Below are 24884 nucleotides of genomic sequence, written 5' to 3' on the forward strand. Positions count from 1 at the left end.
ATCATTTATTAATAACCCAAAAAGATAACCCTATGGAGAAAAGAAAAAGCAAACAAAATTAACAAAACGACAAAAAAAAGAAACTAAATACTTATCCTACATAATACATAAATAACAAGAGAAAATATAACTAAACTAGAAAGATAACTTATAAGAAGAATAAGATTATGGCAGCATCACCCCATACAGGGAATTATTCTTGCAGAGAGACATGGACATAGCAGGACAGCCGATTTTGGATGGCCAGGTATGGATCAAGAATGCCATATCTTTCACTAATCCAAGAGGTTCTAGTCCATGGTGGTAGGCCTAACAAGAACTTACAAAAATGGTAAAAGCATGACCGGATAGTACGTTTGTTCCGATCGATTAATAGAGCCCAAAACAGGGAAAGACCAATAACATGTGGCTGCACCAGCGCATTGAAAAGTCTTGCTCTGATATGTCTATTATAATTTGTCTTGGTAGATATGAGTAGACCATAAAGTTTGCGGATCTTGCTGGTCAAATTTTCAACTAGCAGTGATCTTGTAGATTTCACATCACAGCCGATTGGTTTGTCACTGGAGCACTTTAAAAAAAATTTTTTCTGGAAAAGAAATTAAATATTTATTGTTTAGCATCTTGTGAAAGGTAGTGATTTTTTGATCAAGATCATGCAAATTATAAATATCAGACCAATCCTCAATGCTCAGCCACATTCCAAAAGAAAGAAGGCCAGTATTTTGAAAGGGGTGGAACAAGCCATAAGTTACTGAGAATGTATGCTTAAAATTAAAAGAGGGGGACAGGAGGAGGGAAAAATCGTAACTGCCACCCAAAGGAGGCAAAGCTGAGGGGGGATTGTAAAAATTAATCAGATTAGTTATAATGACATCTAGAGAGGTATTTCCCCTAGTTGTTGGTATTTTAACTACTCACTTAACTTTTAGAAGGGAGCAAATTGAATTCATCTTAAGTTCATTGGCATCACCATCCAGAAAAATTCCAGTGTTTTGGTACTTAGAGATAACAAAATCAGTGCTGGTCTGCAACTGCTGGATAAATTTGTTTTTTGTATCAATATTTTGGTTTGGCGAGCAATAGAACACAGCTTTTGCAACGATATTATAGGAATGAGGATGTACTTTAGGTCTAATACTTAGCCAAAGGATTTCATCATACTCAGATAAATTAGGAACAGGATTAATTCTAGGGAAAAGGTTATATTTGCTAAAAAAAAAAAAAACATGACAACACCCCCCTTTTTTTCCTAGTGGGTGATCCAAAGGATAGAGCTTAATAAACTCAGAAAAATATGACAAGCAAGAGACCTTTGGTCATGAGACTGTACCTCTGCAACAGCTATAATGTCAATTTGATTTAGTTCTGGTAGTACCTTGAATTCTGTAAGTTTATCAAAATTAAGGCTTTCAGCATTAATGATTAAAGATTTTGGAAATTTAAAGCAACTGGGGAAACATGACTGTCATTGAGTCTCAGTTATTTTTGGTGTGGGTGTTAAATTTAGGCTGTGGGATGGTTTGGATAATTTTGGGGTGGAATGTTTACTACAGGATAATTTTTGCATGTAAGAGCCCTCAAATCAGAGTCACATTGGTAGGGTACCCACAGGGAATAAAGTGTAAGGGATGGGGGGAAAGTTTCCTGGTGATACAAGAAGAAGTCAAATTGGGAGTGCTCTTTGTAGGAAGGGATAGTAAGGCAAGAGGATGCTGGGAAAGGGAAGTAGGATGGAGGGTGTCTTAGAGCAGAAGAGTCAGGTTTATTTTGGCAAAAGATACAGGGCAGAACCAGTTATAAAACTCTTGGATGCTTGGAGAGGATTTATGTCTGTGGGATATAGATTTTTTGGAGGGATGTGAGTAAGGGTAGGTTTGGGGATAGTCCAAATTGGATAACATAGTCTGAGGGGTTGGGTTGACTGGGCATGCATACATACCTGGGATAGAGGAGACTTTTAAGGGAGGAATTCCTGTGGTTTGCTGCTCTGCATTGGGTACGCAGGGGGATAAGACTGTAAGTCAACTGGAATATGACCCAGGGGAGGAGACTGTTTAATTTAATCAAAGTTTAACCAAATTAAACTTTCAGTTGAAGCTACTTAGAACATTAGGCTTTTCAAATGCCTTTTCAACATTGAGCCTATCAGCATACAAAAAGGCTAAATGTAAGAAACTCATGGCAGCTAATTTTGTCTTTCCATTTTGAAAATAACATAGTTTTGTTCCTATTTACTTTTTCAAATCAATCTTTTGTACTTTACTTTTTCAATTTCAAATCAATGGATAGAAATAGCAATTAATTAAAGAAAACAAAGGCTGTAATTCAAATCTTTTTCGTTTTCAGTTAAGTAGTTTGACAATTTATATAAGCATTTATTGCTTATTGACTCTTTAATTTTCATGGAACACTACGTTGTTTTAACTTGCGCTGTCTAAGTAAAGAGCGATGTGGGCACAATTTTTTTTTTTTTTTTTTTTTTTTTTTTTTTTTTTTTTAGATCAGGGCACTTTGTATCAAAAGAGTTATCGTAAAAACTTCGAAAAGAGCTTATTCGATTGGAAACTGAAAGGGCTAGTGCCTTTTTTTAACAGTCAAAAGAGATTAGAGAGCAACTAACCCCCTCCCATGCCCACCAAGTTGAAAGATCCAGAAATTATGTCTTTGATCCCCCTCCCACGCCACCATTTCTCTAAACCCATCCAATCCAAATTTTAGATAGCTATTTTGTTCATTGTGGTTGAAAGGTCTGGAAATTATGTATTTGAGGATGAGAACCCCCCCCCCCCAGAGCTGTCAAGATTGGAGGGTGGATAACCCCCTCCCCCACACCTCGTGTTTTCCCGATATGCATCTGGTTATGGCACTTGGTATTAACCAAGTGACATATAGCAGTCGCCAATTCTGTCGGTCGGTCTGTCGGTCTGTCTGTCGGTCTGTCTGTCGGTCCCGGTTTTGCTACTTTAGGCACTTCCAGGTAAGCTAGGACGATGAAATTTGGCAAGCCTATCAGGGACCGGACCAGATTAAATTAGAAATAGTCGTTTTCCCGATTTGACCATCTGGGGGGGAGTGGGGGCCCGGTTAATTCGCAAAAAATAGAAAAAATGAAGTATTTTTAACTTATCAGCGGGTATTTGGATCTTAATGAAATTTGATGTTTGGAATGATATTGTGTCGTAGAGCTCTTATTTTTAATCCCGACCGGATCTGATGACATTGGGGGGAGTTGGAGGGGGAAAACCTAAAGTCCCGGTTTTGCTACTTTAGGCACTTCCAGGTAAGCTAGGACGATGAAATTTGGCAAGCGTATCAGGGACCGGACCAGATTAAATTAGAAATAGTCGTTTTCCCGATTTGACCATCTGGGGGGGGAGAAGGGGCCGGTTAATTCGGAAAAATAGAAAAAATGAAGTATTTTTAACTTATGAGCGGGTGATTGGATCTTAATGAAATTTGATGTTTGGAATGATATTGTGTCTCAGAGCTCTTATTTTAAATCCCGACTGGGTCTGATGACATTGGGGGGAGTTGGAGGGGGGAAACCTAAAATCTTGGAAAACACTTAGAGTAGAGGGATCGGGATGAAACTTGATGGGAAAAATAAGCGCAAGTCCCAGATACATGATTGACATAATCGGAACTTATTTGCTCTCTTTGGGGTAGTTGGGAGGGGGGGAGTAAGTCTTAAAAATTAGAAAAATGAGGTATTTTCAACTTACGAACGGGTGATCGGATCTCAATGAAATTTGATGTTTAGAAGGATATCGTGTCTTAGAGCTCTTATTTTAAATCCCGACCGGATCTGGTGATGGGGGCGGGGAGTTGGGAGGGGGAAACCTAAAACTTGGAAAACACTTAAGAGTGGAGGGATCGGGATGAAACATGGTGGGAAAAATAAACACAAGTCCTAGATAGATGATTGACATAAACGGAACGGATCCGCTCTCTTTTGGGTAGTTGGGGGGGGGGTTAATTCTGAAAAATTAGAAAAAATGAGGTATTTTTAACTTACGAATGGGTGATTGGATCTCCATGAAATTTGATTTTTAGAAGGATATCGTGGCTCAAAGCTCTTATTTTAAATCCTGACCGGATCTGGTGACATTGGGGGAAGTTTGGGGTGGGGAGACCTAAAATGATGGGAAACCCTTAGATTGGAAGGATTGGGATGAAACTTGGTTGGAAAAATAAGCAAAAGTCTTGCATACGTAATTTACATAATTGGAACGGATCCGCTCAATTGCGGGGGGGGGGGGGTAATTCTGAAAAACAAGAAAAATAACGTATTTTTAACTTACGAAGGAGTAATCGGATCTTCATGAAACTTCATATTTAGAAGGACCTCGTAACTCTGATATCTTATTTTAAATCTCAACCGGATCAAACGTAATTGGGGGGGGGCAGTTGGGGGGACCGGAAATCTTAGAAAATACTTAAAGCGGTGAGATCAGGATGAAACTGGATGGGAAGAATAGAAACCTGTCTAAGATACGTGACTGACATAACTGGACCGGATCTGCTCTCTTTGGTGGAATTGGGAGGGGGGAGGTAATTTTGAAAATTGAGGTATTTGTAACTTACGAAAGGGTGACCAGATCTTAATGAAATTTGATATTTAGAAGGATCTTGTGCTATAAAGTTTAACTTTAGGTTCTGACCTTCTCACAAGTGCCAAATGAGCTCTTGGCTCTTGGCTCTTCCGACCTCGTCCAAATGAGCTCTTGGCTCTTCCGACCTCGTACCATATGAGCTCTCGGCTCTTCCGACCTCGTCACTTGCGCTTATTTTTCCCATCAAGTTTCATCCCGATCCCTCTACTCTAAGTGTTTTAAATTAGACACCAGATTAAATTAGAAATAGTCGTTTTCCCGATTTGACCATCTGGGGGGGAGTGGGGGCCCGGTTAATTCGCAAAAAATAGAAAAAATGAAGTATTTTTAACTTATCAGCGGGTATTTGGATCTTAATGAAATTTGATGTTTGGAATGATATTGTGTCTTAGAGCTCTTATTTTTAATCCCGACCGGATCTGATGACATTGGGGGGAGTTGGAGGGGGAAAACCTAAAGTCCCGGTTTTGCTACTTTAGGCACTTCCAGGTAAGCTAGGACGATGAAATTTGGCAAGCGTATCAGGGACCGGACCAGATTAAATTAGAAATAGTCGTTTTCCCGATTTGACCATCCGGGGGGGGGAGAAGGGGCCGGTTAATTCGGTAAAATAGAAAAAATGAAGTATTTTTAACTTATGAGCGGGTGATTGGATCTTAATGAAATTTGATGTTTGGAATGATATTGTGTCTCAGAGCTCTTATTTTAAATCCCGACTGGGTCTGATGACATTGGGGGGAGTTGGAGGGGGGAAACCTAAAATCTTGGAAAACACTTAGAGTAGAGGGATCGGGATGAAACTTGATGGGAAAAATAAGCGCAAGTCCCAGATACATGATTGACATAATCGGAACTTATTTGCTCTCTTTGGGGTAGTTGGGAGGGGGGGAGTAAGTCTTAAAAATTAGAAAAATGAGGTATTTTCAACTTACGAACGGGTGATCGGATCTCAATGAAATTTGATGTTTAGAAGGATATCGTGTCTTAGAGCTCTTATTTTAAATCCCGACCGGATCTGGTGATGGGGGCGGGGAGTTGGGAGGGGGAAACCTAAAACTTGGAAAACACTTAGAGTGGAGGGATCGGGATGAAACATGGTGGGAAAAATAAACACAAGTCCTAGATAGATGATTGACATAAACGGAACGAATCCGCTCTCTTTTGGGTAGTTGGGGGGGGGGTTAATTCTGAAAAATTAGAAAAAATGAGGTATTTTTAACTTACGAACAGGTGATTGGATCTTCATGAAATTTGATTTTTAGAAGGATATCGTGGCTCAAAGCTCTTATTTTAAATCCTGACCGGATCTGGTGACATTGGGGGAGGTTTGGGGTGGGGAGACCTAAAATGATGGGAAACGCTTAGATTGGAAGGATTGGGATGAAATTTGGTTGGAAAAATAAGCAAAAGTCTTGCATACGTAATTTACATAATTGGAACGGATCCGCTCAATTGCGGGGGGGGGGGGGGTAATTCTGAAAAATAAGAAAAATAACGTATTTTAACTTACGAAGGAGTGATCGGATCTTCATGAAACTTCATATTTAGAAGGACCTCGTAACTCTGATATCTTATTTTAAATCTCAACCGGATCAAACGTAATTGGGGGGGGGCAGTTGGGGGGACCGGAAATCTTAGAAAATACTTAAAGCGGTGAGATCAGGATGAAACTGGATGGGAAGAATAGAAACCTGTCTAAGATACGTGACTGACATAACTGGACCGGATCTGCTCTCTTTGGTGGAATTGGGAGGGGGGAGGTAATTTTGAAAATTGAGGTATTTGTAACTTACGAAAGGGTGACCAGATCTTAATGAAATTTGATATTTAGAAGGATCTTGTACTATAAAGTTTAACTTTAGGTTCTGACCTTCTCACAAGTGCCAAATGAGCTCTTGGCTCTTGGCTCTTCCGACCTCGTACCATATGAGCTCTCGGCTCTTCCGACCTCGTCCAAATGAGCTCTTGGCTCTTCCGACCTCGTACCATATGAGCTCTCGGCTCTTCCGACCTCGTCACAAGCACTTGTGACGAGGTCGGAAGAGCCGAGAGCTCATATGGTACGAGGTCGGAAGAGCCAAGAGCTCATTTGGACGAGGTCGGAAGAGCCAAGAGCCAAGAGCTCATTTGGCACTTGTGAGAAGGTCAGAATCTAAAGTTAAACTTTATAGCACAAGATCCTTCTAAATATCAAATTTCATTAAGATCTGATCATAGCTCTTGCTATGATCTTGCTAAGATCCAATCAAGAGCTCTTGCTTTAGCTCCATTAAGCTAAGAATGAACAAAAATAAAGTCAAATAATCTTCCAAGCGTAAAAGTACCACAAATCACTATCAATATATAAATAAAACTCAAGACGAACAGAAATTACAATAAATAGCCAAGTTCAGCTCAAAACGAGTAAAAATTAGCATGAGTAGGGCTGATAACCCCCTATGCCTTCTCAAGACCAGAGCACACTATGTGTTTATGTTTTCAGTTAAGTGCAAAAGGAAGTCTAGCTTTTTCGGGGGAACATCACCGCCATTGTTTGTTATGATTTTGTTCATATTAAGGGTAATCATTGTAAGAACAAAAATAGATTTTTTTTTTTTTTTATTGTATATAATTAGGTGTCTTTAGTCGAGTTTGGCAAAAGTTCGTGTAACAACCACTTTTTGTGGAGTTGCTGAAGGTTTCGAAGCTTTTTTGTTTTTAGTTCGATGGTAGAATTATAAAGGATTTTTCTAATTCCATTGATTTTCAATTCAAATTCATTGTCCTATCATTTTTTGTTCTTTTTTGTGATTAGAATGATAAAGGTGAAGGTTGTACCTCTTAAAATGGTGAAGATGCTGCACCAGAATATTCCAACAAAGAAGACAATGTCAATTATGTGACCACGTGAGTGAGGAGGTTGGGTGGGGGCTGTCAAGATGGTGTTTTGAAGGACCTCCAGGAAAAAGAGAAAAATAATTCGGCCTGTAAATGCACCTTTTGCGGTGTCAGACTAGCTCCTCGCCTCAGGAGCACAGTATCTAATGCTCTTGATGCTTCTCAGTGTTAAGTGATCATGGGCGCTTGTGGTCTCAGCATCAATTTGTTTAAAAATGGTTGAAAATAAAGTAGCTCATTAAAGCTGGATTTGAAGCTCTTATATGTATTTTTATGACAATACAATTACAATAGAAGACATACTATAAATTAATATGAAATATATGCTTCAGAACTAGATATTTTTTATCGAAAATAGTACATCTATCCTTTGAAACAGACAGTAAAATAGCACAATGCTTATACTCTATATGTTTTTCAGTTGGGGGGGGGGGTTCAGACATCCTCTTTGCATATTTAGACTTTGAAGAATTATGTTTTATTTATGTCGGTTGTTGTTTAGGTAACAAATTCGAGTTTAACATAAAACAGTAATTCAGTGTCAATCCCCTGCCGCTATTTCAGAATGTACTCAAGGCTAAAAAAAAAATAAAAATAAAAAATGTGGATGCTCTGATCTAGATTCTTCTTTAATGTGAGGAATATTGTAGGAAGCATAGATTATAAAAAAAAAAACCTGAAGATGATCATAGATGATGACAATATTTGCACTTCAGAGAGCTTGCTATGGAAATTTAGTTTCAAAAAGGTTTTGAAAATTGGGAAAATCGGGTTTTTACATTGAGGTAATTCTAAGTCAGGGGTTATGCAGAGTTAGATATTTCAAAATCGGGATCTTTACTAAGTATACCTCATTTTTTTTTGTTTAATGGAATTAGCACTGAATAAATACTTCCGTTTTATTTATGTTAGTTGTTATTTAGGCAGTAAAGCTGAGCTTTAACCTACTCAATTAAAATATAAATAATATAATAAAATAATATAATACATACTCGATAAAATGTATTTAATATTTTAACATATAGGTGTCAATTCCTTACTGATGTTTCAGAATGAACTCAAGGATAAAATAAAAAAAAAAATTGGATCCTCTGATCTAGGTTGTTTTTTAATGTGAGAAATATGCTAGGAAACACAGATAATAACAATAAAAATACCCTAAAGATGATCATAGTTGATGACAATGTTTGCACTTTCTCAGTGATTTCAACTGGGCTTTGGAGAGGACTTGCTATAAATTTAGTTAAAAAAAATGTTGAAGGGAAAATTGGAATTTTTATATAAGAGACAATTTTAAGTCTGGGGTTATGCAGAGTTAGTTATTCTAAAATCAAGGTCTTTATTAAATACAACTCATTTATTGTTGAATGAGATTGACCCCGAACATATTTGTGTTCATTTTAAATAGAAACTGCATTACTTTTTGTAATTCTAGGTTCCTGAAAAAAAAAAGTTATTTGGAGAATCATTGTCTCTTATTTAAAATTATTGTTCAGCGATTTTGCCATTTGCATGAAAGTTTTTCCTGAAATATGCATTTTTTTTTTCAGCAAAAAGCGAGAGGTTGTTCCAGACTTGGCTCCTATGTTATGGCATTCCTTTGGGACAATTGGTGCCCTCCTGCTGGAGATAGTCCAAATATACCCTAACATTAATCCTCCTGTATTAACTGCTCAGCAGTCAAATCGTGTTTGTAATGCTCTTGCCCTTTTACAATGCGTAGCATCACATCCTGATACTCGTTCAGCATTTTTACAGGCCAATATTCCTATGTTTTTGTATCCTTTCTTGCACACAGTTAGCAAAACTCGTCCTTTTGAGTACCTGAGGTTGACCAGTCTCGGAGTTATTGGAGCTCTTGTTAAGGTAAGTTTAGCTGTCAGGCTTTCAAATTATAGCACATGACATACACTGTTCATCAATTTTGAATTGAACATATCCAATTAGAGGGCTTGCTGAATCTAGGTCAGTAACTTTCAACTGTAAATCCTCCAAATTTTAAATTTGGTTAGCAATACATTTTGAACTATTGAAGGAGTTTTTTTCTACAGCGTTGTAAATTAGGCCATATCATACTTTTTATATATGATCACCTAGTTGTTACAGTCTTGCCAGTCTGTAGAGAGACATGTATGGATTCAGCGCAATGCTGAATTTATAATTAGAACTTCATAGGAGCGAGTAAAAACTGAAAAAAAAACCATGGATGAAAAAAGACAAAGATTGATAGTGGGATTAAACTGACGTGGCTAAATCTTTCATATTTTTTTTTTCCTTTTATGCTTTTTTTTTACTAGAACAATTGCCTGTAAGCTCAATATTTAGTTATTAAATTTAAACTAACATCTTAAATATTCAATAGGCTCATAATAAAACTTCAGATTGCGGAAAGCTATGCTTTTTGAACTGAAAGTTCTGTTTAAGCAGGATATTGAAATCAGTTCTACTTTTTCATGTTGTTTTTTATTTTAATCATGTGTTGTTTAACAGCTAGCTAAGGCATTAAGATATGGTAAAATCCAGTAAAACCTTAGAAATAAGCTAAAATGTTATCCTAAAAACTTTGTCGGAACTAACTAACATTGACATCAGGGGACTGTAAGATAAGATAATACTTATTTCGAATAGGCTATCACATGCCGGTATAGGGTTGAGTTTACCTCCTATGTTAAATGTAACAGAAAAAGTAGAAACAAAGTAGTAAAACTAAACGAAATCTGTAAAATGTAGGATATAAATTTTGTACTCAAAATCTGTCCAAATAAACTCTACACAATGAACAGTAAAAAAGGAGGTGGTGGGGGGTGGATAAGAGCTACTTAGGATTTCTATTATATAGAGGAGGGTCTCCTCAATATTTTCGTGGGTCATTTTATTGGGTAAGAATGCGACTCTATTTTGAGGTAGAACATGGTATGTGAGGTCAAAAAGTGGATTCGTTTGGGGGTAATGAAGAGCACTTGGTGATTGTGTTTGTTTTCCTATTCTCTAGGGGTAACCAGATGGGTCCTGCAACGAAGGGATATGTAAGGAATATACATTACTATTGCTCTATTATTTCTTGGAGTTGTCAGGATGATAATAGGGGCTTGTGTACTCAAGGATTGGGCATGTAAGTTAGAGGAACATTGTCAAACACTGTGATTTGAAATTTATTGTAGTGTAGGTATGGAAATAAGATGATTTTTTTTTTTTTTTTTTTTTTTTTTTTTTTTTTTTTTTTTTTTTTTTTTTTTGTAAACTCTTTTACTGTTTAATGGTAATGTGCAAACTTGAATGGTCTTTTATCTCCAACGAGTGTTTTTTATAATGTATTGCAAAATTGTGATTTTGAAACACAATTGAATTTAAAAAAAAGTGCACGCTCTCCCTCCCTCCCCCGTTATACCACGGCTTTTGCCACCAATCGAAGGCTTTAGAGGGCTACTGGACTATTTATACAAGTAGAAAAAGAAGAAAAAGAACAATTACAACATAAACAGTTTAGCCTATCCAGATCATCATTTGTTTTCACTTTATTTATTATGTCATCTTTTGGTCAGCAGGAATGTATTCTAAGAAGAAAGAGAATATTCACTTACCTCTGGTTCTAAATTTAGTCTGCAGATCTACATATAATACAAAGGAGAGCTTGACTTTAGATTTTTGTATTTATCAGCAGTAGTGCATTTTAATCCTAAATTATTTCCTTGATTTATATCAACGAAATATATAGAGCTAGTATTCTTGTGTGTAACTACTGGTGCTCTCTTTGTATTTTTGTTTCAGATGCATCTTCTTTACAGAACCTCCATACTTAATTTGCATAAGCTGTTTTTACTTTTAGTATAAAAAAGACATTCTGCCAAAGAGTTATCAAAAACAGGTATGGACAGAGAGAGAGAGGGCAGGGGGGGGGGCAATATAAGATGTGCCCAAAAATTATAAATAAATATCCTTCGAAGTTATTAGCATAAACTTATATTCTGATTGAATGGTACCTTAAATTTGGATGCATTTAATGCAACCGTGTTCAACCTAACTGTGTTTTTTTTTTGCGGTAGATATTTGCTTTACGATTAAGTAGATCTAGAAGAGGGGGGGGGGAGTCCATTGAAGCAATACGCAAGACTGTATTAAAAAAGATGCGTTGACAGTTGTACCTCAATTGAAAACTGATCTTATGAATTTTTTTATACTATTAACGCATATTTTTTAAACAATTCTATAAAAAAGAATATAACGAGGGAAAATGCTGTTTGGCCACAGTTTTTCTTTGTTTTGTTTTTTTGTTCTTTTTTAGATACGTGATTTTTTCTAAAAGTGAGACAAAAAAGAGAAACTGGATTCTAAACATTTATCAGCAGTAGCATTTACAGTATTAGATCCTATCTATAGATTAGGACTCAAATTTAAACTTGAAGTAGGGCTCCAACCTTGTAGTTGTCTCTCTCAAAATGCAAGTTCTTCCCCTTTTTCTGCTTCCACATTTGTGCTCGCCAAGAAATCCAAGTTTGCTACATGTCTTCTTCAAACGAAAGCAAGTGGTATTATTGGATATCCCTCTCGGGAACAGCAGGGTCAAGTTACCTGGTCACATTACTTATATTGATTTCCCAACTGATTCATTGATAAAGCTTAAACAGTCTTCTTGTCTTTTGTGTGACTGGTGTCTAAATAAATAAATATTGTTCAAAATTCAGGCTTTCTAATTTAAATATAACAACCAGAATAAAAACTTTGACAGTGCTGCAAACGTTGACATTATTGAAGCCATATCGTTGCTTTTTTGGTGTTTTCGGTGTTGTGTCACCTTTTTGTGCATGTCTATGATATTTTTCTATTATTTCCAAACTGATCAGCAAGAAGTCATCAATTTTCTCCTGTTAACTGACATTATACAATTTTTCTTTTCTTTTTTTGACATTATTGAATTTCTCGTTTTGACATTTCAGATTGACGTTTAATTTCTCATATGACATTCTATTCGCTTTATTTTCAGACAGATGAACAAGAAGTCATCAATTTTCTCCTGTCAACGGAGATCATACCATTGTGCCTTCGAATTATGGAAAGTGGATCTGAATTGTCTAAAACTGTTGCCACTTTTATCCTTCAGAAAATCCTTTTAGACGACACTGGTCTTGGATATATTTGCCAAACATACGAAAGATTTTCGCATGTAGCCATGATATTGGTGTGTATAGTTTTTTTTGTTCTTCATTGTATTTATTCAGGTGCTTTACTCCCCAGGTCTGAACAAATTTTATGTATGTGCATGTAGTGGTTTTTTATTTACGTAGAATAAGTATATTTATTTTTGCATTGTCCTGCTCACCAGGAGGGAAATAGGGGAAATCCATTGAAACTAGTTTGAAAAACTAGACATAAATCTAGGGAGAAATGCCAGGTAAATAGTTGATTAGTGACGTCTCAGGCTCTTGGTTGTTAATGGTCTGGCGCCATGAAATTTGTCGTAAAGAACAAATATAAAGAAGATTATAATTATAATATAATTATGATGATGTAACAATTATAATACTAAGTATTTCACTCCTTCTACCTTCCTGACCCTTGAACGACAGTCGGGTTGTTTCTACTTAAATTAAAAAAAGATACATTAATTTTTGTTTCCTTTTTTGCTATAAAATGAAAAATAAATGGTTTCTCAGACTTCCACAATATTATTTTTGTAAGGATTGATTTTCTTTTAAAATTGTATTTGTTGTAAAATACTATGAGAGGTTTCTTAGAGAAATTTTATCATAGATTCAGAAATTTTAAAGACATTTTATCTTAGATTCATTCCTTTCAAATGTATTGAAACTTACCTGCAGGACTTCAACTTTTAATGTAATTTATTCTTTTAGTTTTCAGGAGAATATAAAGAACAATCTAGCCTTTTTGTGAGGCAACGCTACACTTACTTATGGTACAGAATTTTTAATTACATTTTTGTTTATCTAAACTTATTCTTATTGTTTTAAAAACACTTTATTTTGATAATACTTTCCTACTTTCCAATGTATGGAAAAGCAATTGGCTAATTAGTACTTTCAATTTATCTAATTAATTTGTGCTGTGGAAACAGTGCTTTTTTTCTGTCGCCACCGATTTTGCTTGATTGTGAGAAAGTAGTAAAGGCTAACCCCCTGCAGTTTTCGTAGAAAGTGTGAACCTCAGATAACATGAATGATGAACATGATGATATGTTTTGAATAGCTGCGTGTACTCCCGCCTGGGGCCAAAAGATTTTTTTTGCTTGTCCTTGAGCCAGAGCGTACAGCGAGCAAGTTGAAGTTGTGTTTCATGGTTTATATATAAGAGGATTATCTGAAGTCATGGTCTGTTCAAGCGCACGGGGAAACCGATTGGCACGAGGAGATAAGTATTCAAGCTATATGTGCAGAAATGTTTCCTAAAAGCAGAGATAACATGCACTTGTACACGCCAAGTCTCTAAGCGAAGTGTACTTCTTGCCAAGTATCTTCCTCTCTCGTGTTAATCTTAAACAAGTCATTAATTTATGGATCAAATTGATGGAGTTTGAATGGATGGAGAAAAATTGATGGTTCTGGATAAGAACTGCCAAATCTTGAACTTTCGCATGCTTAACAGTTGACATGCTTTCCACTTCAAAAATACATGCTTACTTTTGCTCGACGAGACAAGAAAAGCCGATCGGTACTATTGAGAAGCTAAAAAAAAGTCCTAGCCCCAAAACCCATCAGAACTACGGAAAAAAAACTGTTTGGTTTTCCGGTGGTACCGCTCTGTTTTCAGCATTTTCCCATGCGTCTTAACGGGCTATTATTCTTTCGAACTCATGATCTTCAAGTCGTATTTCTTTCCGAACATAAAGCCACATTCAAGCATGCTGGTGCCAGTTTCAAATTGAAGTTTGACTGAAATCTGAAAGCTCATAAAATTTGTGACTGTTTCTGAGCGCTAGGGACGGTTCTCAACCAAGGAAATTTTTTTCAGGGGATCAGAAGTGCTGCCATTCGCTCCTAGTAATCATTTCTATTTATATTTAAGTTGAGTGTATCGTTTCATTTTGTAATTCTGGAACCAGGACACAGGAATGGTGTTAAATGTCCTCTCAAACTTTAATTGTCCTCTCAATGGTAAAGAAATTGAAATTTGTCTATTTCTCCTTTCTTAGTTGTGATATTTGAAAACTTGGCTTGTAATAATATTGAACTTTTGAACCGTGTTTTTTTTTTTTTTTTTTTTTTTATATCAATAATCTGTTAAATAGGGGATCAGGTTTTCCTTAAGAGAAATGTTTGTGAAGTATACCATTTTTCTAATTAGTATTGTGTTCAAAATAGTCTGAAAAATCATATATAATAATAATAATAATAATTTATTTGTTACCCGCTTGTTTTGACAAATTAAGCGGAGTAAAAACATTAAGGAAAGAAAAACGAAATAACACAAACAATACAATTAATACAGTCTAATCAAAGGGTGGTAAGGGCCCAAGCGTTGACAGGCCTCAGCACCTAATCTAGCATAGAGTTTTTTATAAACGAAAATAATATCAGTGGCACAAAACTTTCTGATAATCTTCTGATTTCTATAAGAACGCGGCAGATACAATAAATATTTACAATAACGAAAATACATAACTCTTATGCCCTGCAAATCTTGATTATTAAACAACGGGCGCAAACCGGAAAGAAACAATATAGAATGATCGCAATATGTAGAATAAAGTCTGGATAAAGCCTTTCGTGAAAATCTGCCTCGGTTCGGGACAATTTTCGCGTACCCTTTTTTAAGTTTACTTTTAATATCATTTAGCCCACAGGATCGAAAAGCCGATAAAGATGAACAAATATTAATACCAAGCCACCGAATCGAAGAAACGAGCTTAACTGAAAAATAACCACAATCAAGATCACTACTTTGATGCTTAGCATTAAAAACTAAATATTCACATTTTTCAGTATTAAGTTTGAGGCCGATTTCCTCAAAAGACTTAGAAACAAGCTGGGTCGACTTAATTAGGCTAGATTTAGTGCGGCTGATCAAAAGTAAATCATCTGCATATGCAATGTACGAAAGATTAGTTAGGCCTAAAAAACATGATGGATTAATACGTGGCAAAACAGAATAAAGACAAGCATTAAAAAGATAAGGGGATAAGACTCCTCCTTGCCTAAGACCAGAACGGATGGGGATATTACCAACGTAGGTGTCACCTGACTTGAGTCGAACATGTGAATTAGCATACCAAAAACGAAGAGTTGATATAATAGACACATTTGTGTGTCTGACACTTTGATATTCTCACACAATGTCTCACACATTGTGTGAGAATATCAATATTCTCAGTGTAAACATAAACCCCACAGAGTTCGGGGAGAAGGGTTGTAAGTTATGTCCCAGGATATATGGTTCTTATTGAAGAGGTGGCCGTATTAACTTCAGAGCAAGCTAAATTGTATGGAAATCGAAAGTTCTAGTTCCCCTGTTAAGAGTCAAAATTGATTCGGAGGGCAACTGGCCCAACCCTCACTCCTTTTTCCCCCAAATACATCTGATAAAATTTTTGAGATAGCTATCTTGTCCAAAAATAGCCAAAAATTCATGTAACAATGCCTCCAGGGTTGACATAACCCCTCAGATCCAGGTGGCAAGGGTTTTTAATTTTTTCCTGGATCCTATATGGTTTTTATTGAAAGGGGGGTTGTATAAACTTTGGAGGAGGTGCATTTGATTGGAAATTGAAAGTTCTCTTTCCTTTTAAAAGTTAAAAGTGATTGGAGGGTGCCTAAGTCTCCCCTCTTACTTTTTCCCCAAATGGATCCCAACAAAATTTTGAGATAGCTATTTTACTCAAAATAGTAGAAAGGCAAAAATAACTATGCCTCTGAGGTTGACTATCCCCCCTCTCAGGCCCCCAGGGCAAGGACCTTAAGTGACACTAATTGTCTATTGTTAACGTGTAAGGTTTTATGGAAGGGGTGGTTGTATAAACTTTGAGGAAGCTCATTTGATTGGAAATTGAAAGTTTTAGTTTCCTTTTAAACAAAAAAATCATAGTAAAAAAACATACAAGAGGTGCTATTATAAAGGAATAAATAAATGTTAAAACGAGTAAAACTTAGATTGAATATGCAAATCAACCTTAAAACGAACAAAAATCACTTTAAACAGGAGTTTGGCCACTGCCCCCTTCTCTAACTGTAAAAGTTTAAAGCTTGCTGCGTCCTTGGAGCTTTATTGAAAACTATATTTGTCTTGAACAGTCTTGGAAAGAACTAATAAACTTATACTGTATACTTGATATGTAACGATAGTCATTGCTGGAAGCTCGTCAGTTCAAGATTTTATTTTACTGTAATTTGTATTTATAATTTTAATGTTGTAATAAGTACAAAAGAAAATATTGGTAGTATAATTCGTTTGCAATATAGCACCAATGAAGCAGATTGCTTTAGAATTTTACAGTTAGGGAAGGGGACTTTAAACAATTTCTTGTTTATGGTGATTTTGTTCGTTTAAGCTTTATTTCTATATTCAGTTTAAGTTTTACTAGTTTTAATAATACCTGCTGTTTGTGTGTTTGCTATGATTGTTTATTTAATTTCTGTTCGTTTTGGGTTTCATTTATTTTTTATTAGTGATTTCTTGTCGTTTCGAGTTTGAATCATTATAGGAATTTATTTCTGCTAATCTTAACTTTAAAATAGCCTTTACTTTTTTTTGAAAACTTCTTTTTCGGAAAGTTTTTTTTTTAATTAATTTATGTTTATTTTTGATTGCCGAAGTTTTGATCAAGCGGATCGACACTAAAAACTTATTAAATTTAGCATAGCGGATTAGATAAGATTCTGAACGGATGAGACGCGAATTTGTCTTGCCTACCCAAGTCATGAAGACGGTGAAAGAAAATAAGAATCTGATAGGTGACCCTACGCCTCTACAGTAGTAAAAATTTCCATTCTATTCCTGTCCTAAAGTGTGAAACTGGTATGAATCGTTTATTTTACATATCTGCGTAGGGAGTGGGTAAAGCCTAAGTTCAAAAATCTATTTTCTGAATTCTCAGAAAAAAAATACTATTCCTCATTGTTCATATTATCAATGCCCAATGGACCTTTGCAGCTTTGAAAAACAGATACTGACCTCACAGAAAATATTCTAGAGGAAATTTTTACAGAACTGTTGTGAAAAGTTCAATTATTTGTCAGAAAACAACTATCACTTATAATTGTTAGACCCAAACACCTACCTGTTTGTTTTTTTTTTCTGGGGGGATTCGGAAATTCTGCTTGATAAATTCTGAACTTGTGACCTCTAAGTAAGGTACCATTAATGGGATTCTGCTTTGAAAATACTGGTCGAATGCGAACATGTTATCTTATCCCAGAGATCAAGTTCGAGCCTCTTTGATGACGAATGTCCCTTTGCAAATGTTCATTAACGTTATGAAGGTCAAAAGCCTAATTTTATACATATACAGTGCCCAGGTCAGTGGTATTAATTTACAAAAATCAATGGGAAGGGGGCCAAAATTATTTTTTTTTTCAATCTAGGGTGGTGAACATTTTTTTTTAGTTTTATCAGTGAAAATACCAAAAAGGTATAAAAATTAAGTTTTTAAATTACCAAATATTTATAACATTTATCCCCTTGCCTAAAACAGTCTCTGAAAAGGAGGTATTTTTAAAATGTAGGTTGGGTTTGATCTATGGAGCACGTATACACTCCCTAACCCCCCCCCCCTTCCCTCCAAGTGACGCCACTAGTACGTTTAAGCTTCTTTCTTTGGAGCTAGTGAGTTGCCGTCAGTGTTTCTAAGTCATACACTGCATAATGTCCTAATATAAAACTTTTTCTAGGGAAAGATGGTTCTGGCGCTTGCAAAAGATCAATCAGCTCGTTTACTAAAACATGTTGTACGGTGTTATTTACGTCTTTCAGATAACCCAAGGTAATTTCTTTTCACTAATTTGGAAGATCTAAATCCCATCTTCTTATGTTTTAAGATTTTATCAGTTATGAAGCAAGTTTTATATCTGATATTTTATTAAAGGTCATATTTCAAATATAATATGTAACAAGCGATAAGCACTTGGTGAAGAGTAGCAATGAACTTCCATATTTACATACATTTGCTATATATATGCACTTTATCCGGACAATAACAAGGGCTGACAAAGCTATAACAAAGCGATAATTTTAATAAATATTTAATAAAACTAGGGGTCACCGAAGCTGATAAACATACCAACGTTTTCCTCCTTCATAAACTTTCGGTGGCTAATTACATAGGCACTAAAACCGTCTGCCACTTAAGAGTGTCTACCAGAGAAATTTCTTAATTTTCAGGTTTAGTTTTAGCCAAAAAGATTTCACTTTGTGTGTGTTAAAGGCACTCAGGTTTGCTACACGTGCAAACCTCGGATATCCGATAAAATGAATGAACTCGTTGTATCGGTGAGAATAAAATGTGGGAAGCTAATTCATTATGTTTTTCTTTTTTTTTTGTGAAAAGTTGAAGGATATTTTTTTTTCACTTGATAGCTGAAGGAAAAGGGAAATTGTTCTCCCTAAACACCATGCCTGCTGAGAAACAGGCTCCCTGGCATTTAGGATTAATCATGCTTTCCAAATTAGCAATGCCACACCCAAGTAATCATCAATATATCAACTATCTTTAGAAGTCATCAATAAATTAGAATATTGTATGGTAAAGGTCACTAAGAATCAACCGTGATGATCTCCAATTAAGTGCAGAAGACTTTTATAACACCAGTACAGTATTCTTTCTGCTGTGCAGCTACAAAATTGTTGGCAGAAATGAAATTATATTTGTGCACAATTTGAAAATGATGCAGAAAAAGCAATATGCATTAATCCTTTGTTGTTTTATTGCTATTGAACCAAAAAGAATCCGTTTATTTGCTAATCCCGCTAATTCTAATGGGCTTGGCTATATAACAACGCCAAAAGCAATTAGTTAATCCACCACTGTAGAATACGGCTCAGTCAACTTGAGTGTGAATAAACAGGGGACGGGGGGAGAAACTAAAATTTGCAGGGTAAAATTAAGATTTACAAGTTTTTTCTACCATAACTAAAGCCAGACTTTATACCGTAAGTGGATACAGGTCCGAACTTTGGTGAGGGAAAAGGGTCTTCATATCATCAAAATCATATTTTAAGGCTTTTATTTCCCTGTGGGATTCTTTGGACTAGTGCCGTGTCAATATAGGCTGGACAGTCTGTCAAGTGTATGGGTGTATTCCGAACGAAGAAGCTTCAAGAGGGATCCTTACTTTGGATTAACGCTTTGACGCAATCAAAAGTTAGAGATTTAAACATTACAATGCTTAATGAAATATTGCATGTATGTAATGTGGTACCCGTAATCTTTTTTTTTGCCTTCATCTCCTGTACCCACGGGAACTTCACTTAAAGTTTTTGAGAGAAGTGAAGACTCCTCACGGACAGACTGACGGAAGAAATATGCCGTTTTCACTCTACTTTCAGGGAATTTTATTTCCGTGGCTATTGGGTCGTTTTTTTGGTCTTTTTTTTGCTCGATCTATCAAATTACGTTTGAAAAAAGTTTTTGACAGAAATGAATAAAAATTCCACTTTTGGAATAAGAAACGTGGTAGTGATCCGATATCAAATTTCAAATGGATCTAAATTAGTCAAGTCTATCCAAATGGACGGAAATAATGAGTTTCTGTTCATCTCCTTTGTTACTTTCTCTGTGACATTTTAGTGAAGATATTACTCAGAAGGGGTTTATTCTAATTAAAATCTAATTCACTTTTTGTATGAGTTCCCTATATAATTGACTTGTTTGGAATAAAACCAAAAATATTTCTATGTTGCTAACTTGGTGGTGCTCTGTTTAGAAACACGCTTTGCTTTGCTCCATGATATCTGGATCTGAAGTTATCTCCATTTTTCTATAGTTTCCTGAAGTTATCCTATGTTGTAGCACTTTTTAAGTGCTAATGTATTTTGGAGTGTTAATTTCCTGTGTGAATGCCTTTCTTTGCCGTGAAAGCAAACATGCGTAGATGTTGTTAATTTTGGGGTGTTTAAATGAGGAATATACTTTGATTTGCTTTATGACTATAGTAATCGTGCGTTCTACTTGTGTTTCTAATGATTTTGTGTTACACTCAGTGTGTTGTGACGCTTTTTCAATGTTAATGCATCAATGGTAGTCAGCTTTTAGGAGTGGCAGTTTGCCTCTTTTGGTCAAATAGGGGAGGGAGGTGACCAAATGGCAATTTAATTACATATAAGTCATTTTCATTGTAACCGTGAAGGGGAGTTTAAAAGCAAATTTGATTTAGTGCAAAATTTCTTCTTTTTTTTTAGTAAGCCTAGACAATCTTTACCCCACTTTCTGTATACACGAAAATTATCGAGGGGTCAGAAAAATTTGCATTGTTTTTTTTTTTTTTTTTTTTTTTTTTTTTTTTTTTTTTTTTTTTTTTTTTTTTTTTTTTTGGCCTGAGCTTTGGCCACTGAGTCTTCACATCTTACGAAATTGTCGAGGGGAAATGGCATTTATCGAGGGTCAGAAGAATTTGCGTTGTTTTTTCGATGAGCCTTGGCCACTGAGTCTTCACATGTTACAAAACTGCCGAGTGGAAAAGGCGTTTATCGTGGGGTCAGAAGAATTTGCGTTATTTTTTGGCTGAGTCTTGGCCACTGAGTCCTCACATGTTAGAAAATTTTTCTTGCCATTTTTGTATAATAGTTGTTTACTTTTTTTTTAATACCAAACTTACATTTACTAATGACAATTGATTGAGTTTGGTTGTGCTTTTTGTCTTAGATGATTGAATGGGTAAGTATGGTCAAAGCCTTGTTCAAGTGCTTATTTGTCTTAATTACTAAAGTATGGAAAAAGTTATTTTCTTTTACTTCTTATCGAATAATTATATTTAACACATTATGCTTTTGAAATATCTCGAACCCTATTTTAATTTTCTTCTAGAGCTCGCGAGGCCTTACGTCAGTGTCTACCTGACCAATTACGTGATAATACTTTTGCTAACTGCCTTAAGGATGACAAGTCGACCAAACATTGGCTGACACAACTGCTCAAGAATTTGGAAGCTACTCCAGTGGATCCACGTTTTCCGGCCATGACTCCTTTGTCTGCGTCCTAATGCCAGAATGTTTCGTATTTCTTCAGAATTTTGCTTTTAGAAATCTACAGAAAGCCAATATATTTTTTTTTTTAATCTATGGATCCTAATATCTTACTTATCCCAAAAATAATTCCCGTTATTTTTCTTATTTCTTCTTCTTGGTTTTTTAGTTTCAGTTTTTTAATTTGTCAAGGCTTCCCTTTATATAATGGGATTAACTTGTTTAGACAATTTGTGCCACCCTCTAAATATCGTCCGAGTTTTCTGTTAACAATTTTGTTTCCATGTTGATACCTAAATTTTTACCTAAAACACAAATTTCTTGCATAGCATTATTTTTCTTACCGCTGCGTTAATTGCGACTGTGCTGCAATTCTAACTTGGGCAACTTAAAGCTCACTGCTAAACTCTCGTAGGGCAAGTGGGAGATACGGGCTCTATCAAGTTTCTAACTGGAAGGTTTTAGTAGCTAATTTAAAAGTTGCTGTCAGTGCTACTTTCAGATTATAAATATACGAATAAATAATCTTTACCTAACTACCATTAAATGTTCTTTTTTTTTTCAGCTTTCTTTTAGACACTGTATTTCCCTATTGTTCTTTACCTTTGACACTGTATTTTTCCTACTGTTCTTTACCTTTCCCCTAGTATTGCCCTCATCTTTGAATATTGAACGTGGGCGTCTTATGCTCCTCATCACTACCACTAAAATGCTGGAAAAGACTGTAGTGAATACTAATCTCTAGGATGTGGTAGTTGACTTTTCTATAGAGAGAACTACGGTACCGTTGGGGTTTAAACCGTAATCTTCTATTGTGGTCACTACCATTTTAATACATATTGTTTTCACATGTTCGATGCTAAAAATCCGCCTCCTCTAGCTGACTTCTAAATAAGATTAGCTGACCATATTGTTTTAATTGTTTGGTTTAAATATTTTAAGGGTGTATTACTCTTCAACTCATGAGTTAGCTTTAGACAGTTTGAGATTTGCTCAGAGTAATTCAGTTAATGCCAAGACGAAGTCTAGGTGTCCAGATTCATTAGAGAAAACGTCTAAGCGTTCATGTTCTGCAAAGTGAGACCGTTTAGCAAAGTCGTATATGCTGTAAAGGCTATGACCAAAAAATATTTCCGATTATATATATATATATATATATATATATATATATATATATATATATATATATATATATATATATATATATATATATATATTATTGATCTTTTATTACGTCTTTAGGTTTTCATAGCCAATTTGGAAATTTTCCAGTATTCAGAGTGTTTCCTCATTTAGTTCTAAAGTGATCGTAGCATAAAGAAAAACTTTTGTGTCAATCGGGGGGATGGGACCTTTTCTTTCTCTCCCCCTCCCCCACCCTCTTGTAGATTCTTAATATTTTTTTTTTTCACTGAAAATGTGTTTTGTATCGTATTCCATAGGAGAACTGAAAAGATAAACAACGAAATTGCCCCCATTCGTCGATTTGCGCCTCTGAAAAAAAAAACAAAAAAACAAAACAAAGACAGACAATTTAATTTCAAAGTAAGGTAGCCGAGAGAACAGTTGATATGATTTTGGTTATCGTTTGCCAAAACAAACCACATTTAATGTTAGCTATTAGAACGTATAGATTAAATAAACATATTTGGTTTTTCTTGTGATTCTAAGGTCTGACTTCTGAAGAATTACGTTTTTTGTGCTCTCACAAACATTACGAGCATCATTTAAGAAATATCTCTGTCGCTAGCATTAAAAAAGGATATTCTGATTAAATATATTAATTAGTTAGGTGAAGTGCACGTTAAATTGTGGATTTTATAGCATTGGTTTTTGATCCAATAGTTTTTTGTTTTGTTTTTCAAACATCTATTTTGGATTGCTTACGAATCTTTTTTGTAATTGAAAATCTTTGTGTTTTTTAGCCTTTTTATCTCAATTCGAAGGTATTGTTCTGCATCTAGTGACAGATAGTTCATTTTAACCAAGCTTGTATTGACTGTAAGAGTGAAAATATGTCCCAAAAGATTTCAAATTGTATTTCTTTTCTTAGCACTTGATTCAACTAATAGGTTTATTTGTTTTTCTTCATTGATGCGTAGTTTTTGAGTCACTAGTCACGGATAATGATTTGGCCTAGCTAGCACATGGTCAGTGGTGAGCTATTATCCTGTATTAAAACCATCCAACTATTGGAACTCAAAAAGGTTCTTTGATTATTGTGATGATGAAGTGTCATTTGTCCTATTTTTTTCTGGTTTTACATGGTGTCTATCATTTGTTAAATGTTTTGTTTTAGTTAATTGGCGAGTGCAAATAAGAGTCATATTCCCAGCGTAGATGGGCTTTATACATATAGGCCTATTTTAAACAATAAAATAAAGTAAGATCTGACTGTTACTGAATCTTTTTGTGCTGTATTAGGGCTGCGGAACCGTGTACATTGTGTACTCTGTGTGTATTTTATCAAGGTTCTTGGAACCTTATATTTGTAGGTTTCTTATTATGATTAGCCATGAGAAGCATATAATAAATTTAGTTAAAAACCAATCATCTGAAAAGAGGGGGTTATCCACATTTTTGTCAATGTGTCCAAGTGCTTCTTAGTTTCACTTTTGGATTCCCTGGCAAAATAATATGCGTTGAACTACAGTTAGACTAAAGTGCCCTACAAAAGGTACAATGGGAGGGCAGTTTCTATTGCCTAACGAATCTGCGTAGTCCACCAAAAGGAACAATGGGCAATATTAAAAATGGGAAAGGAGCTTCTATGGCTTAACCAATTTGTATAGTCCATATTTTTTGTCGGAGGAATCATGCCGACTGGAACTTTTCCAAAGAAAGGTTTGATTCAAAGTTTTTGAACAAGAAGGGGTTATGAAGTTTTTTTTTCTAAGTAAACTCCAGAGACCATCACGGTATATTCACCTCTAGGATGTAGTGGATTTATTGTTTTAAGTAATCTAGTACTGGTAAATAATGAAGATCAAAAATGTAAAATTGAGCAAGAATTTCTTTTATTTGTAGTTTGGGTGAAAAACTGATTATCAAAAGGAAAGATGTGGTTAATTTATTGGAGTGTTAACAATGCAGTAGCTGAAAGACATAAATACTCCATTATATATGCCACTCTATGCTTTTTCTAAATATAATAATATCTACTTCTGCAAATTCCGTTATGAACCCTGGAACTATATAGTGACCCATAATAGCTTAATTTGTAGAACTAAGAAATAAACATTTCATTTGATTCACCATCCATTTGCT

The 24884-nt window shown here is 35.3% G+C and overlaps 1 protein-coding gene across 1 annotated transcript in view; it reads left to right on the top strand.

Moving 5' to 3' along the window:
* LOC136028039 (CCR4-NOT transcription complex subunit 9-like) overlaps positions 1-24017 on the top strand; it is a 29395-nt gene extending 5378 nt beyond the window's left edge. Inside the window, exons 2-5 of the mRNA XM_065705633.1 lie at positions 9044-9359; positions 12475-12669; positions 18329-18420; positions 21460-24017. Of these exons, the coding sequence (XP_065561705.1) occupies positions 9044-9359; positions 12475-12669; positions 18329-18420; positions 21460-21634 (778 nt within the window). The 3' untranslated portion in view covers positions 21635-24017. The remainder of the gene's footprint in view (positions 1-9043; positions 9360-12474; positions 12670-18328; positions 18421-21459) is intronic.
* Positions 24018-24884: the final 867 nt, after the last annotated feature.

Source organism: Artemia franciscana, chromosome 1, assembly GCF_032884065.1.
Source record: "Artemia franciscana chromosome 1, ASM3288406v1, whole genome shotgun sequence".
In the NCBI taxonomy this organism is placed as follows: Eukaryota; Metazoa; Arthropoda; class Branchiopoda; order Anostraca; family Artemiidae; genus Artemia; species Artemia franciscana.